We start from the raw sequence: 16,088 nt of genomic DNA, 5'->3' as shown, positions 1-16,088 counted from the left end.
TGTCTGATCTGCTCCTTCAGGCCATTAAAGAAGTCGTTCCCAACCCCAGTCCTGGAGGAACACTATCCTGCAGCTTTTAGTTGTTTCTCTGCTTTGAAACACCAGATTTGGATGAGGGAGTGATTCACAGGCTTCTGCTGAAGAGCAGAGAAACGATGAAAACACGCAGGACGGCGTTTGTCAAGGACCAGGGTTGGGGATGACTGCATTAAAGACACATCAGAGGACTTATTGAACTGCTCCTGTCTTCGGTTTGGTGCAGGACGCAGAGAGGAGCATCAGCAGGAGCCACAGACGTCCTGAAGGACTCACTGCTTGGTTTTTACCCAGCTGACCTGTCGCCCTCTGACAAATATGACAAGTTCATGAAATCAAGGACAGATCAGTGAGAAAACTTAACATTTACTAAACTGCAAATTTGGAATAATTACTACTAAATGCATTATTGTTTGTGTGAAATATTTTTCATTTTACAGCTTTTTCTCTGATCTGTCCTGAGTCAAGTATTGTCCTCTGGAAAAAAAAAAAAAAAAAAAAACGTCACTGAACTTAATGAAGCTCATGGAAAGAAACGTTGAAAGTTTATGATCTCGACAGAGGTGGTTTATTTGATCTCATGAGTTAATTTCCAGAATGAATGAAGTTATTTTAAGAAGAGTCCATCTGTTGTTGCACAAACTCAAAACACAATCTCAGAATGTTATTTTTATATCTTAATAGTTTGTTCTCATGTAAAAAGTGATGGTTCATTACAAACGTGTTGTTTTACTGTGTGTCTGTGGCCTTTAATGGTAATTCTGTCTTAACGTAATTTAATTTTGGTTAAAGTAAAGCAGATCATCTTGCAGCATTTTACCTTAAAAAAAGACAAAACAGCTCAATCGTTGTTTCAGTGTTAATTTAATCATAAAAATGCTTAATTATAGATACAGAAAAAAAGCTTTATTTTGACATTTCCTCTTCAGATAAATGTGCTATTTTTTAAGGACTATGTAAACGTTCGTCTCATCCACTCACCATGCCACCCAGCTCAAGTCCATACAGTCACAAACTCAAACTAAAAAACTAAATCCAGCAATTTTTCAACTTTTTTTTTTAATTTAACATCCGTGTCCTTCACACATGACCAGCAATCCCAGAGTAGGGCGGTACACACACACACACACACACGCCAAACAAACAAAACGTTGTGACTAAAAGAGGCAATGATGAAGTGTATACTGTTTGGGAAGAGGACAAACACGACACCGCCGCAACACAAACTGCTGCTTCATTCCACAAATTATTACCAACAAGAACGGAAGAAACAAACTGCAGCTGTTCTGAAGAACTGAGGTTCAAACTAACAACAAATAAATAAAATTACAAATAATTTGGTTTGAATACCTCTTCAGACAGAAACAACCACTACCTTGGGAGTTCTATCAATAACTTGTTCCATTTTTATTTTAAGCCAAAGAAAACGAGAAATACATGAAAATTACAGTCAGACTTAACGGACACTGCAAAGCTGATGGATCTTCAGATGTAACAGCAGACAAAACCATTTATGAGCTCAAAACAAAAAGGGCAAATAACCCTCGTTTTTAAGATTTCTGTAGCCATCAAACTGGTGTTTCAAACTTTTATGTTCAGATATCGACACTGAGGAAAAAACAAACCAAACCCTCAGATCTTTATTTTTTTATGCTGGTGTCACAATCCACAAAAAGTCAACAAATAAAAAAAAATAAAAAAATCTTGCTTTCCCTCACCAAAGGTGGTTGACAAGATAGTGCAAATAGCAATCAACAGAACACTGCTAACGACGCCTCTCACATTCAGACCATCGACCGGGCTCACGCCGAAGCTTTTTTTTCCCCTGCAGCACGACATCAACGTCCTCCTCGGGTTTTTAGCACCACCTGCTGGGAAGGAGACGGGAGCACTTTGACTTTACAGTGCACAAAAAAAGACAGCAAATAAATATCAGGGCAACTTCATCCAGACGGTGCAAGAATCACTCCAGAATACTTGTGAGGTACGTGCCGATTAAAGCTCTCTCGTTCACGATGTGTGTTTCAAGTCATCTTTTTACCCAAGTAGTATACACCTTATTATGTCAGCGAAGTCCAAGAAAGAACACGGATGGACACGCACACAGGACAGGCACACACACACGCACGCTTTCTTTTCAGATTTTAGGACATGTACTGTAGACACAAACCCAACGACAGTCACTCCACCAGGCAAAATCGATTTAGATGGCTTTTTCAACCCCTCCTCACGCACGTCCTGCTCAGAGTCACTCGCATCCTTTTTCTGTGTTTCAGCACTTCTTTAAAGTGAAAACCGACCCTTTAAACCCGCCGGGTCTCGTGCGGTCTGAACCGGGCACCTGCATGCCAAGTGCGGCCCAGATTAGCGTCTCGGCTCTCTGGAGTTATTTTCTTTGGGAGAAACGGGGTTCCTACACAAGAACTGACAATATTTTCTTGCCAAAAAAAAAAGCTACAAATTCAATCTGATAAATTGTTGAACTCAAGACCCTTTTCTGATAGTTTTGAACAAAAATGATCAAATGCTTAGTGTAATGACAAGTTTTAGTGTTGCAGTTTTGGTTTTTAAGTATTAGTTTGTATTTTTTTCCAGACAGATAAAAGAAAAGGCCTAAATTCTACATCTTGTATGTTTTCCTTCAGATTAAAGCTAACAGGTCTGTACGATTTCTGATCAGGGCCTAAATTTGTCTCAAAAAAAGCTTAAAACTAAACATTTTGAGTCTAAAACTGGGACCATAGTACAGAAACTTTACAGTTTAAGCAGCAGATAAACAATTTTTACTCATCTTAGCACAACTTTTCTTATCCTCAATTTACAAAAAATACTTTAAAACTTAAATTGTATAATTATGTTTTAAGATTGGGCACTTTAGTCTTTAATAACTGAAATACAATCTAAGATGTGCAATTAAAGAGACCTAAAGAAGAAAGTAAGTTTGATGAGGTGGAGGTCCAGGGATGGGAACTGATCCGTTTCATCGCAACACAGAGGATAAAAACTCCATGTGAGCCAAAAACAGACATTTAAGATAATTAACAGTTTAACAGAAGTCAAATTAATTGTTTTCCTCTTGAGGTTTCTCCACCTTATGGGAGGACAGCTTCAGAAAAGCTGAAGATGTACATTTAGATGCAGACGGGTGTGGATATTTGATCAACTTTTAGTCTTACAGTGAATGAAAAGCTCTCAGGATGTCACAATAATAATAATCTCTGCCAACAAACGACCAGCCCACGCACGGGTGGATGCAACAAACATGCAGAGCCTCAGAGCAGTCCTAAAACAAGTCAGACTTGTCACGATTTAAGGCTTCTCCACACAACAGTAACAAAAAGAGGTTTTGGCAAAATTGTTTTTTGGCAAAAAAGAAAAAACAAACACCTTTTTTCACTTCATTGTTTCAATCTGTGTAAAAACTATTCAAGGCCAAAAAAAATAATAATAATGTATGACTATTGCTTATTTTTTGAGCAATGTGAATAATTTCAAAATATTCCAGAGTTGGGTAGGAACCCCAAAGACAGAAGCTGTGTTAGCAAATTGTTTCGGGTGATTTTCTCTTAAATTAGGCAAAATTTACAGTGGAAATGAAAAATAAAAAAAACTAGTCACGTGTATCTGTCTTTAAAGGTTTATAGCACTCTTAAAACGCTGCGTTCACGCACGTGACTCCATGCCGGGATGGATGACTGTGGCACACGTGATCCATCACCTTCCTGTCGATTGGAGTCTCTGTGAAAAGCTCCGTGGGGGTTCTGAGGAGAGAGTCGCCACGAGTCAATATAAAACCACTGTTCCTTCCCCCCTCCGACTCCCAGGCCGTGGAGGGGGGTCTTTGTCATTCTAGCTCTGTCCAAACGGATAGGGACCATGAATACCCTGCAAAAAAGAAATAATATTAAAAAAAACAGAAGAGAAAGAGTTTGACTTCACAGACTGGGTGTTTTAAAACAAGGCAGGACAAAAGGTAGAACTTAGGCCGGCTCAGTTAGGGAAACTCATAACCACAATAAGTTTTTTAATCAATACTCTAATTATTTTCAATTATTAAATGAAACTATTATTCAACAAGTTTAGAAACATTGCATTTATTCCACTTAAAGAACAGTAAATTGCCTTAAACATGATATTTTCCCTGATATGTTTCTGATAAACTGTTCAAAAGTAGGTTATCATATAAAATAATCAACACAAATAAATAAAATCAGCTTTTTATTACCTTCCACTAATCTGTAGGTCCTATGAAATCTGTTTTTTCATTTATTTTGAGTTCTATGTTTTCTGTTGTAACATTTGCTGCAGAGTATTTAATCTTGATCTGAGCAATCACATATTTTCATGTCTTCTTCTTCAGCCATTTACCCACAAAACTTAATAAAACTTACTCCCCAGATCATACACAAAGTTTACACGTTGATTTTTCTGTTATAAGCTTTGTTTGGTGTTAAATGTTGTCGTTTGCGAGCGGCGGACTTCTCCGCAGAAACAGGCTGCAGCTCATTAAAGAGGAACGACAAGAAGAGAGCACGCTAGCAAAGCAAAACATGGCAATGTACTTTAAATAAAAATCATTCTTTTTTTGTTGATTATCCTGTCTTTGTGATCGTTTAAAGCCAAAGTCAGAACTGAAATTAAAAACTGGAATTACTGCACAGCCCTAGGACAACCTTTAGAAGTAACAAGCTATTAGGAGCCAAACTACTTTCTGCTCTGTTCAGCTCCAGGAGAGAAACTAAGCCTGTTTGACTTGTAAAACACCACTTAGTCAATGTCCATTTGATCAACTCTCTCATTTACATTCAGATGGGTAAACAAACTCATATAACTCTCACCCGGTTGGCTCGACCAGCCCAGGAAAGCTTGAGTGAGTTAAAACTGGGAGGAAAGGCTGAGGTACAAAGGATTTGGGTGTATGACACACAGCACACTTTTTACACACCTTATTAATTAAAATGACACCATGAAGAGTCACACCTGCAAAACAAAACAAAACACAAAAACTATTACATTGAATACATACCTGCCCATAAGTCACCATGGAAAGACTGGTTTGGAGACCATTTGAGGCTCTATTTACAGCATTATGAGACAGTCCATTCTGATCTTGCTGAATCGGCTCTTGCGTGCTTTCCCAGGCCTCATCGGGATCTCTGAAGCTGTTGTCAGTGGCGTCGTGCTTGTTCTTCTGTGGCGAAGCGAAGGGGTTAAAGTCTCCCTGTACGCTGCGCTGGGGTTGCGTGTTGAATTCTGTCTCGAAGGAAGAAAGCTGCTGTGTCACGCCGAGGAGACCTCCGACTTCTACACTAAGAATCACCCAGATTACATCTGTGGGAAAATGACACATGAACACACGTGGGACAGCTATATATATAATGGAGCCAAAACCAAAAACAACTACGTTGGTTTAGGTTAATTACGCAAAAGTTGTCATAAAGAAAGTGTTTTTTTTTCTTCCCTTACCTCCGTAGAATAATCCCGAAGCCGTACACATCCTCCACTGACCCTGATACATGCCTGGATTTATGGGACTTCTCATCTGCACACTCACATCTGATATTTCCTGTGGATCTAAAGACTTCACCATGACTGCGTTTACATGCCCAAACTGATCCCCACCGATGTACTTGAGACAAACACCCGGTGGCCATGACTCTGCACCTACAATTTACAAAGATTTCAAAACACAGCCAAAACAAAGTTAGTACAATAAAAAACAATTACAATTACAAAAGGCTATTTTATGGAAGCGTACGTGTTAGTCTGGTGGCAGCTACCTGTGTTTTGTATTCTCCAGGTTTTTGTGAAGAGTGTATCTGGAGGGACAGACTCTCCTTCCCCAATTGTAACATCTTCTACAAAAGACATGGATGGCGTGTTGATGCTGGGACTTTCAAAGTCATAATATGCACCAATAGCAGCTTGTAGGTTCCTGTTCCAACATAAAACAAACAGAACGAGGGTCAACAATATTCAACAAACACACCAGCCATGAATCTAATGTTGCAACAGGAGCAAACACCTAGAGGGTGTCATTTATCTAACCCACCTAAAAAAAGTTGCCTTTTTATTATATAGAGTCCACAAAGTTGTCTTTTTTTCTGCATTTGATTTTGTTGCAACTTGACAACCTAGTTGACTCGAGAAGTCCACCAGAATACTGATTTTATTCAGATGACTTACTGATGCTCCGTCACAGTTTGTTGGTGTATTCCCGTACTTTAACTTACAAAAATGGCTTTGATAAGCCGTTAAAGTCACATCATTCATGTGAGATATTTATCGTTTGCATGAGATCGGACGGCAGCTCCAAACGAGGCATCATATCAACGCCCTTAGATCCAGAGTTTTCAAACAAGTCATGTCACTTTAACATCTCATATTAACACGCTCCACTCAACAACTGCCAGCAGATATTACTCTGATTTTCAGCTCTGATTTCAAGCTCCAAAAACAGACATTATTGAACTTTTCAGTCTCATTTTGTTGCTCAAGCCTATTAATCACCTATTTCCTGAAGGAATATGACGTCTGGATCAGATTAGATGTTTTCAGCTGTTGCTCGATCACACCCGATTAGGCCATAGGGCTAAGGTGAGGTCTATAAACACTATGGCAGGTTATTGTAGCATATAATCAAACTTCACTGCTACCTCTAATGACTGTTTAGATATCAATATTCCTCCTAATTCAAATGGGCATTTTTGATAGATATGTCATAACAACAACTCCTATAAATTATATATAAAGTTCTCCACAACTGAGAATGTTGGAGGATAAAATAAGACAACTAAATGTTTAACTGGATGTTTTAACATTTAAATCACTAGATTGAGCCTATGTTGCAGATACTCATAATTCAATTATTCCTAGTCAAAAATCCAGATTAGGAGTGGGGGTTATAATCTATTTTTGATGCATCACGATGCAGATGTGTACGATTCTGAATCCATTTAAAAATGACAAAAATCAATTATTAGTTGATGTTCACATGTTTATGTTGAGCAACACAAAAGGTGGAACTTTAAACTGCGTTAGTTCAGCTCCTAGACAGTTTATGGTGACGCACAGAGTCACATTATCGAGATGGCTGACCGAGACATATGGCACCTTCTGCGCTGGAAGCCAGTAGTTTGAAGTAAATCTGCTTCTATTATGTTAAAGGGGACGTTGACAACAGCAGGACTACATGTAAGTTGTCGACATGTTTCCACCTGAAGGAGGAAGAATAGCTGCCGCTGCTGACGAGAGGACCATCGAGGGAGCGACGCCAAAGTTCCCACCTAACCACGGAGAAGGCGAAGCCAATCACGTAGCACATTTCAAATTTTATTGCAACAGATTTGCATCCCCATGAACTTGTTAGAAACCAAAGCATGTGCTCCATGTTTTCCACTTTGGATCCACGATAAACATGTGAGGCAGAAACATCCATTGCCAAAGGCGCTGATGTCACCCTACCCAGCATTTTGACTCCTTTTTTTGTTAATTTAGTTCCTAAAATATTAACTGCATGAAAATATTTTTGTTGCTTTAAGGTCTGAGATCATATGAATGCATTGATAATTGTTTTATGATCACATTGTAGCTGTCTGAAAGTGCCTTAATTATTCCCACTCCTAATACAGATGATTTTTTAGGACAGGCTCAAATTTTTTAAACATGTGTACATACTTGAATCAATATCTGAGAAAAAGGGAGGGAAATCCTGATGTTTGACATACAGTATCTGAAATGTTGACTATGAATAGGACAAATAGCATCTGTATAGGTGAAGTGTTAATGTCAACAACAAACATTGTCTTTCTATATTTTAAGGCACCTGACTAGTTATGATATACCGGCTTGCCATAGTAGTGGCGCTTCTGAGAGTTAAAGCGTCTGAGCTCACCTTAACTAGCTTTGTAATTATGTAATGTTGTAAAAGAACAATCTAACCCCAGAGCTCCTTGTTACACTTTATTTTGCTTGTTAGCTTCCGAAGCAGTCTGTGTATAATTATTTTTCAGCTTAATTTAACCAACTAATTTAACTCAGTCAGAACAAACTTTAGTTTCACTTCCGTTAGCCCCTAATTTCAGTTAACAACCATTTACCGTATTGATCCTATAAAGCGACCCTTTTTAATATTATCTTAGCGCTACCTACAATATTTATTTTATTTATTTTTTCATTATAATATAAGCTTTGTAGCCACCGCAGAGCTACTAGGTTAGCAATATGTTAAAGGCCCTGCCTGCATCCGCGGCCTCACCAGTTGGTCATGTCCAGGAAGAAGGCGCAGCCGGCAGGATTCAGCTGGAAGCCCAGCAGCCTTTGGAACTCCGATATGAGCACGTCCTTGTCCGTGGTACCCATGCAGCTGAACTTCTGCATGAGCTCCGCGTCCACGTCCATGTCCGTGCCCTCCATGGGTGGCGGGTGTCCCGCGGCGGAGACGGTGCGGTGCGGGGGTCCTCTCTCAGTTGACTCCGAGGCCTCGTCCAGCCATAACAACCAGCTCGACAACAACAACAACAACCGCCAGTGCGCATGGCACGAGCAGGAAGGGGGCGGGGCGAGATTTGACGTTGCAACGGAGCGTGTGCGTCACCCTTGACGTCATCTGTTGCTATTTGTGGCCACCTTTTCATTGGTTCATCAATGAAATTCACGTTTTCCTGTTCTCGGCTCAGCACTGACAGGGAAAAATCAGATTTCTCACTGAACGCATCGATCATTTTTTTCCTGTTTTTATTCGATTTTTAATGATCGGAATTATTTTTCTATGCAACTCATACATTAAAGTGTATGAAAACTATTCCACAAATGTTTAGATCTTGAGTAAAATGCTGTATTTGAACGGTATTTAGGCCTAACAAGTAATTGTGCAAAAACTACAAATCAAAAAAATTATTTTTAATCCCCAACATATCCCCAACATATACGTTCAGTTTAAATATGATGCCATCTGACTTGCTTTTTCAACTTTATGCTTGATACTGGGATTGAAGCTGCTCATCAATTCAGCACCTGTGTTGTCTAATTCAGTATTGTTGTTTGGCCTTTTTTCTTGCATTTAAAAGTTCAACAGATTTCCTGAATGTTTTATTTAAATTATTTGACATGATTGATAACATCCTCAACCTATTATTTGATTTTATTTTAAGAAATATGTATTATTATGTGTATTTTCAATGTGTATTTTATTATTCCTCAAAGACCCTTAGTGATGCTTAACCTGCCAATTACCTTAATAATGTGCATCAATTTTATTTATTTATTAAGTTTATTTGAAATTGTTTGTTTCGTTAAGAAAGAAAGAAAGAAAGAAACCCTCAGTATTTGGGGGAACGATTCTCTGGCGGAACTGATTGTGGTTTGCCTCCATATCTGGTCGGCACAGTTAAAGGGGAGCACGCTGAGCGCGCTGTCGGCGGAGGTTGTTGAGAAACATGCCTAAGTAAGTTCATATAAATGCTTAATTTCTTACATTCAATTTCTTATATTGTTCAGTATTAGTTCAGTTGATTATTAATAATAATCCGTACTTTTATTGAATAATGGATGGATGCAGGATAAGCTCTGAGATATTTTAGCTTACGTTGACGCTGCTTTGTTCGGGATAAGTCTAATTGCTGGAACAAACATTTAGTTATTTACCAGCATAGATGGCCACAAAAACACTCACAAAAGTTAAATAAATATGTAAGGAATGAGAGGAACATGTACCTGGTGGTTAATGTACAGCAACATAATTTTACCTTCAAGTAGCTCCTCAGCTTTAAAAAGTCAAAGCATTAAAATAAAATATAAATCAAACAAAAGACATAATGAGCAGAGTACTGGCAAATATAAAACTACTATTTATTGCTGTACAACTGCTTTAGTGATTTGTTCTTTAGTCAGTTTTTTCTGTCAAAAGTGCGATTTTAGTGAATTTCACAACATGGAGCCTTTCAGATATATATCATGATTAAAATGTTTTATAATTTCCTGACAAACAGTCAATTTTATATTGTTTAATTCTTGTAGAACAAGAATATGAACGTCAAATAACTCACAGCTCATTATTTTGTCACTGTAGAAAGTAAATTTGTAAATGATTACATTATCATCAAATAAAACATTTTATTAATATAACACTGAGTGGTTTTGGGTCCTTCTGCAGCTCTGAATTTAACTTTAACCTCAAGTGTGTTTTTCTTTTTTCATTTAACAGGTTTTACTGTGACTATTGTGATACCTACCTGACACATGATTCAGTAAGTCACATTTTTTGTACTTAACTTACAGAATATAAAGTCTTTGAGCTGTGAAAACTGTCATGTTCACTGATAATGGTTTGTTCTGCTTCCTTTTAAAGGTATTTTGTTTTTACGAGTTGGGCTGTGTGACGTACTTATTAATAGTCAGAATCTTAGCTGTAGTGGACAACGGTCAGAACAAAAAATCTGAAGAATCAGGGAGGATTTGACAGATAAAAAAAACTAGTTAAACCTCAGATTTTACAGTGGGTTTAAACTAATGACTTACTAAAGTTTGTGCCCTGCCTCACTGTAGCATCAGATGTTTATTTACATAAAAAAGCTCGTCATACAACGCAATCTGTGTAATGCCATGTTCCCAAAGCAACGTAGCAAAAAGTCATTTGCTGAACATCTTGAAATGTTTGGGTTTTTAGTTCTAGTGGCCCAATGACCAAATCAACAACCCCACTTCAAATACACTAATTATCCCTTTTTTAATAAATACATTTTATGTATTTTTTTCAATCTGCCTTAGCCTTCAGTGAGGAAGACTCACTGCAGCGGTCGAAAACACAAAGAAAATGTGAAAGATTACTACCAGAAATGGATGGAGGAGCAGGCTCAGAGCTTGATCGATAAAACAAGTAAGTAATCCGTTTTATAAATCCTGATCAGATTTTCACACAAAAGTGATTTGTAAAATGATTTTAGGTTTAAAAAGATGGCATTCAGGATTTATTTTTTTATATCTCTAAACTTAGAAACTGTTTTTTTTTTAAGTGTCTGAAAATGTTTATCATTGGTTAACCAGTAACCTTTGCTGGAGTTCAGCTAACTGTGAGTGCAACCAGTAATTCATTATTTAAAAGTGCACATAAAAAATAAAAGGGTAATTATTAAGATAATGATGTGCTTTTTTAAAACCTTTTAACTGTAGTTTTTAACCTCTAACACACATCATAATATGTCTCTTTGTTTATAGTTTTATTTATCAGTAATGCCGTTAAAATGGGTCGTTTGAAGCTCTGTCTCTGTGTTTTGTCTAAAATCACCACAAGGCTTTTTTTTTTTTTAGGATAATTTGGTCTTTTTTTCAGATTCAGAGACAGATATTTTTGGGACGATGTGAAGCTGTGTTCAGGCTTTCAGAGCTCCTCGGCTCGTAGCTCATGTGTCTCAGCGATCTTAACCTAAACGTGAAACTGAGCTCCAGTGGCAGTAACACGCTGATGATTTATTTAGTTGTGTGGTCAACCGTTCACTCACACTAATGTGAGCACTGCATGCATTTTCTTTTCTATTTTTAGCGGCACGGTTGGATGTAGACAATAAAAGGCTATTTCATGCTCCACACATGACATGCTTGTGAACGTGTGTCGGTCTCTCTGTGCATCAGATTAAAAACCACTAATCCACACATCGGTCCACTGTGGAGGCATTTCAAATGTTTCATGGATGAAAAGCTCCTCGCACCAAAATGAACACTGTCGGCTCGTTAATATTTCTTCTCGTTAGGAGTTTTAGTTAATTTTCCCTCAACGTCTAAAGCTGATAGAAGTTTTAGACGCTTTGGTTTATAAATTGTATTTCATGTGTAGATTAATAAATGCATTTATTCTTAAACGGTGCCAGACTGTTTTTTTTTTATGATTTGTGTTCTGGTTCCTTTGTGTGTTTAATATTTCCTAATTTCTCCCAACAGCGGCAGCGTTTCAGCAGGGAAAGATTCCTCCCACACCCTTCCCAGGTGGACCTCCTCCAGGTGAGTTTATCGCCTCTCAGCATTGTGGAAAACCATCCGTTAAAATAAAAGGCAGCATAAGTTTACAGTAAAATGCTGTCAATGTTTTGTACTCTTAATTAACCTACAAATTTGAAGCTTTTCTTTATTTCTTACTGGAAAATCCAAAAAAGGTTAAAAAACAAAAGCAATCTGTAGCTGAAGATGTTTCCGCTTCTCTAAAAGCTCCTCAGACTAAAAATGTCCTAAAACCTTTTTTGGACACTGTGTGATGAAACGACCCTCACAGAAGTCTCTATCAGGAACACAGTAGCTGTGCAGTAATGCAGGAGCATGGGTCTCTGTGGCAGAATGTTACTTCTACAAAGTGTCTACTCGCAGTATTTGCACAATAACATATTCTGTTTGTGATGAAGCTGGACCTCCACGCCCAGGCATGCTACCAACGCCACCAATGGGAGGGCCTCCTATGATGCCCATGATGGGGCCTCCACCACACGGGATGATGCCCGGTGGACCCGGTAAGAGACTTCAGCCTCTGGAGCTTATTTGCACAATCTAATGTTTAGGATTTGTCCGCATTTCCAGTCTGGGACAATGTTGCTGCCTGGCAGGAAACTTTGATCCTCCTCTTATCGAGTCAGATTAGCTCAGGCGTGGGCAACCCTGGTCCTCAAGGGCCACTATCCTGCATGTTTTCCTTGTTTCTCTGCTCCAACACACCTGATTCAGTGGTTAAATCACCTCTTCATGTTCTGCAGAAGCCTGTTAATGACACACTGATTCAGATCAGGTGTGTTGGAGCAGAGACACAAGTAAAACATGCAGGATAGAGACCCTCCAGGACCATGATTGCCCACCCCTGGATTAGCTGATGACCTTTTTATGTTACGACGTTGTTCCTGAGCCGTGTATCCCATCAATGTGACACGCAGGAGGCATGAGGCCACCAATGGGAGGACCGATGCAGATGATGCCGGGACCGCCACACATGATGCGTCACCCCCGTCCCATGATGATGCCCGTCAGGCCGGGAATGGCCCGCCCAGACAGATAAGGCTGACGGGACTCTTTGTTGAGTCTGTCCGGTGAAAACACTTGGAAATTTTTTTAATTCAACCTTGAACACAAGACCTGTCTAATTATGCCATTTTTCCCCCTCTGGTATTTATTACTATTCACAGCATTTTGATTAATTTCAGGTTCTTTTATGAAAAAACGTCAGATTTTTATTAAACAACAGCCTCAGTTTGTTTTAGTGTCAAATATTTCTGCTCACTCAGATTCACTGTTCAGCCCACATATTCAGAAAACATGTTTGACTTCATGATATTGTTTCCATTTTTACTTTGTTGTAGGTTTGAAATGTTTTTGTATATCATTTGTGTTGGATTGGGAAATAAAGCAATGCTTTGAAACAAATGGCCTTTATTTGACTGTTTTAATGACCCTACTGCTCCAGCTAATAAGTATTTAGATTAATAAGATGTCTGGTCAGAAGTCAGTTTTTTTTTTGAAGTTACAAATGTTGAATGAAGACAGCATCTGTCCAGCTGTGTTTTAGGTTTAAAGCAGCACAGATACAACATCTGGGTGGGTGAAGTACAGGTCTGAGGGTGCTTCAACATTTCCTCTGGAATAAACTGCAGGCTAATCGCTACAAAATAAATTTTAGCTGTGAGGAGAGTTCAACTTGGTTTCAGTTTAACAGGAGTATTAGAGACAGAAGTGACATCTATTAACAAAATAATGAAAAAAGAAGGAAAAGGCTAGAAAAAAAAACTTTTAGTTTATAATTTTGCCATCTGCTGTTTGGTTCTCCTTCAGAAAGCTCCATTATTTTAGCATCTGTCATTTCACTGTTTCTGACTCTCTTATTGTTCATTTTAATTGTTTGAAAAAAAAAAAATCATTTTCTGGGCCCAAACTGAGCTAATTGTATTTAAAAATCCACCACTGAAGCCCACTCTATACCACCTCCGGTTGCAAAGTTGGGAACTAACTTGGAGAGCATCGTGGAGCTTTTAGCATCGTAGAAGGCAGATATCTCCATCGTGAGTCGGTGGAGAGCAGCTCCAAAAAGAACCGAAGGTGAGTAATGCAACACCAAATTAATGCTGGTGTTGAATTCTTATCTCCTGGATGTTGGCTGGGGTTTCTAGCACATAAACGTTTTAAAGAATTACAGTGAATCTGCCTAGATGTTGATTTATGAATGCTGTTAGGAAACAAAAAATGCTGCGGCTCAGAAATTTAGGCTCCTAGCTGGCAGCTGGATGTAATCTGGAGCTGCTGACAGAATTACAAGGTTTATAGTGTGTGTTTAAAAATGAGCTTGACACTACATCACTCAGGAGAAAAACTGTTTGCTTTGGCTTCAAGGGGGGGGAATAAAAGCCGATCAAGACAGTCCTGTCCAAAAATGAAGCTCTTCTCTGCTTTTCTGAGCAGCTTTTATTACATTTTGCTTTTGTTTAATACAAAGATAAAAAAAAAAAACACACTTCCAAAGTCCCAACGGAGCGCATGCTGGAACAAAAAACAATAATAAATGAAAACCGACTGGATCTGGACACCAAATTAACTATTTCCTGTGACAAACACCTTTTTTATGGAAACATTTAAAGTAATCTTATAGTTTTTAGTACTTTAAAAAGTACAGTCTCCAATAATCATAAAGCTATTAAAAATTCAGGTTGTAACTAATCATAAATACTAATTAAAGAGGCACTCTGTCTGTTTATAAGACAAGAAACTGCATTACTATAAATTACTGAAAAGTAATGAACAGAGCAGAAAGTAATGCATTTTGAAATCTGGATATAAATGCTCAAGATTCAATCACAGAAGAAAGCTTATAAAAAGGTCTAAAATCAAACTTCTCATTTGAGCCCTTAGGAACTAAACTATTCAGTGCATCGATCCAAAAGAGTTCATGTTTAGTGAGTAAAGACTTAAATTCCCCTTAAGGTCTCAGTTCCAGAGGATCCTAATGATGAGATGATGTCTTTCTTTAGTGAAATGTTCAACTGGATTAGATTTATTTTATCACTCTGATGTTCAGCAGTGGAGGTCTCAGGAAATTTCAACATGTACTGTAAAAAACAGATGTAGAGCAAGAAATGATTCCTTATATGTTGTATTTACCTGCAAAAGGATGGTTAAAAGTGTGAGTTTTATAAAGTTACACTGCTGACTACACGGATAATTACTGGAAAAAACAGAAATGTGTTGGAACAACACGGAGAAGATGTCAAACTTAACCATCCTGTCACATTTTGGCTCGTGATGCTTGTCTGCCGCATCAAAAACAGCATTTTTTCATTCCAGCTGAGGCTGTGAGTGACTGAAGTTAGGCGTTTTAAATGTTGCACTTGAACAAAGGTTATTGGTTGGGAGCATCCTCGGCATACGGAGTTCTCCTGAGTGGATGTGACATATGCTCTCAGCCTGTAGGTGTTGGCGTGTTCGCAGGAAGTGTTATCCCTGTGATAGCCTCGTGGCCCGAACAGAGTGTACCCTCATCTGAGATGATTATCACACTGAATATTACAGGCAAATAGAGCAAACAGATGGAAATGTCTAATGTTTCTCCACTAGACAAATGAGAAACTTGACCCAGCCCTCATTAATTTACTCAGTCAAGCATGTTTGAAGAATTACACATCTTGCGTAAGATTCATCCACAGCCAGTGAGTCGTTATCTCCGCTGACATTTCAGTTCAAGGCCTTGCAGGAACTCAATGCTCTCCTTTCTCTGGTTTTTCTTATGTACACTATGTGATCAGAAATATATGACTTTAACTGTGACAGAGGTCTGCAACCTGCAGCTCTGGGGCCACATGTGACTAAAAACTACACAAATCAGAATCATTTTTTATCGCTTGGTATAAATTACTGGCAATAGCTTTTATCTTTTATTGCTGTGTAATTCCTTTTGTTTTGGATTAACACTTAAAATTGCAGTTTCATAAAACAACAAACTGTAACAAAAAAAAAGAAGTATGGCTCCATATACATTTGTACGACTCTAATTTAAAAAAAAAAGGGACGTTGTGTAAAATGTAATCAAAAACAGA

General features: G+C 38.3%; 2 protein-coding genes across 5 annotated transcripts; one reads left to right on the top strand and one right to left on the bottom strand.

Moving 5' to 3' along the window:
* Positions 1-881: 881 nt before the first annotated feature.
* Positions 882-8,572, bottom strand: ilrun (inflammation and lipid regulator with UBA-like and NBR1-like domains). 4 transcript variants are annotated; one of them, XM_017408958.3, is made up of 6 exons: positions 8,294-8,570; positions 5,817-5,971; positions 5,503-5,700; positions 5,120-5,367; positions 4,982-5,016; positions 882-3,921 (listed from the first exon to the last, which is right to left on the bottom strand). In XM_017408958.3, exons 1-5 carry the CDS (start codon positions 8,449-8,451, stop codon positions 5,011-5,013), a joined length of 765 nt encoding a protein of 254 aa, XP_017264447.1. In that variant the 5' UTR covers positions 8,452-8,570; the 3' UTR covers positions 882-3,921; positions 4,982-5,010. The 4 variants fall into 4 exon arrangements, with proteins under 4 accessions (XP_017264447.1, XP_037831238.1, XP_017264446.1 ...); XM_037975310.1 differs by having other exon boundaries at positions 4,982-5,367; positions 8,294-8,571; XM_017408957.3 differs by lacking the exon at positions 4,982-5,016 and having other exon boundaries at positions 5,063-5,367; positions 8,294-8,569.
* Positions 8,573-9,384: 812 nt separating this feature from the next.
* snrpc (small nuclear ribonucleoprotein polypeptide C) lies at positions 9,385-13,431 on the top strand. The gene is made up of 6 exons (XM_017408627.2): positions 9,385-9,481; positions 10,241-10,283; positions 10,804-10,912; positions 11,971-12,030; positions 12,426-12,530; positions 12,945-13,431. The coding sequence occupies exons 1-6, from the start codon at positions 9,474-9,476 to the stop codon at positions 13,064-13,066; spliced, it is 447 nt and encodes a 148-aa protein (XP_017264116.1). The 5' UTR covers positions 9,385-9,473; the 3' UTR covers positions 13,067-13,431.
* The last annotated feature ends 2,657 nt before the right edge of the window (positions 13,432-16,088 follow it).

The sequence above is a fragment of the Kryptolebias marmoratus genome, linkage group LG4, assembly GCF_001649575.2.
Source record: "Kryptolebias marmoratus isolate JLee-2015 linkage group LG4, ASM164957v2, whole genome shotgun sequence".
In the NCBI taxonomy this organism is placed as follows: domain Eukaryota; kingdom Metazoa; phylum Chordata; class Actinopteri; order Cyprinodontiformes; family Rivulidae; genus Kryptolebias; species Kryptolebias marmoratus.
The sequence above is the reverse complement of the archived record's forward strand: the minus strand, read 5'-3'. Positions and strand labels throughout refer to the sequence as shown.

Coding starts and splice junctions, on each gene's coding strand:
- ilrun (XM_037975309.1), bottom strand. CDS start 8,451: ATGGAGGGCACGGACATGGACGTGGACGCGGAGCTCATGCAGAAGTTC. Junction 5,972..8,293: donor TTCCTGGACATGACCAACTG/GTGAGGCCGCGG, acceptor ATGTTGGAACAG/GAACCTACAAGCTGCTATTG. Junction 5,701..5,816: donor CTGGAGAATACAAAACACAG/GTAGCTGCCACC, acceptor TGTAAATTGTAG/GTGCAGAGTCATGGCCACCG.
- snrpc (XM_017408627.2), top strand. Junction 10,913..11,970: donor GAGCTTGATCGATAAAACAA/GTAAGTAATCCG, acceptor TTCTCCCAACAG/CGGCAGCGTTTCAGCAGGGA. Junction 12,031..12,425: donor CCCAGGTGGACCTCCTCCAG/GTGAGTTTATCG, acceptor TTTGTGATGAAG/CTGGACCTCCACGCCCAGGC.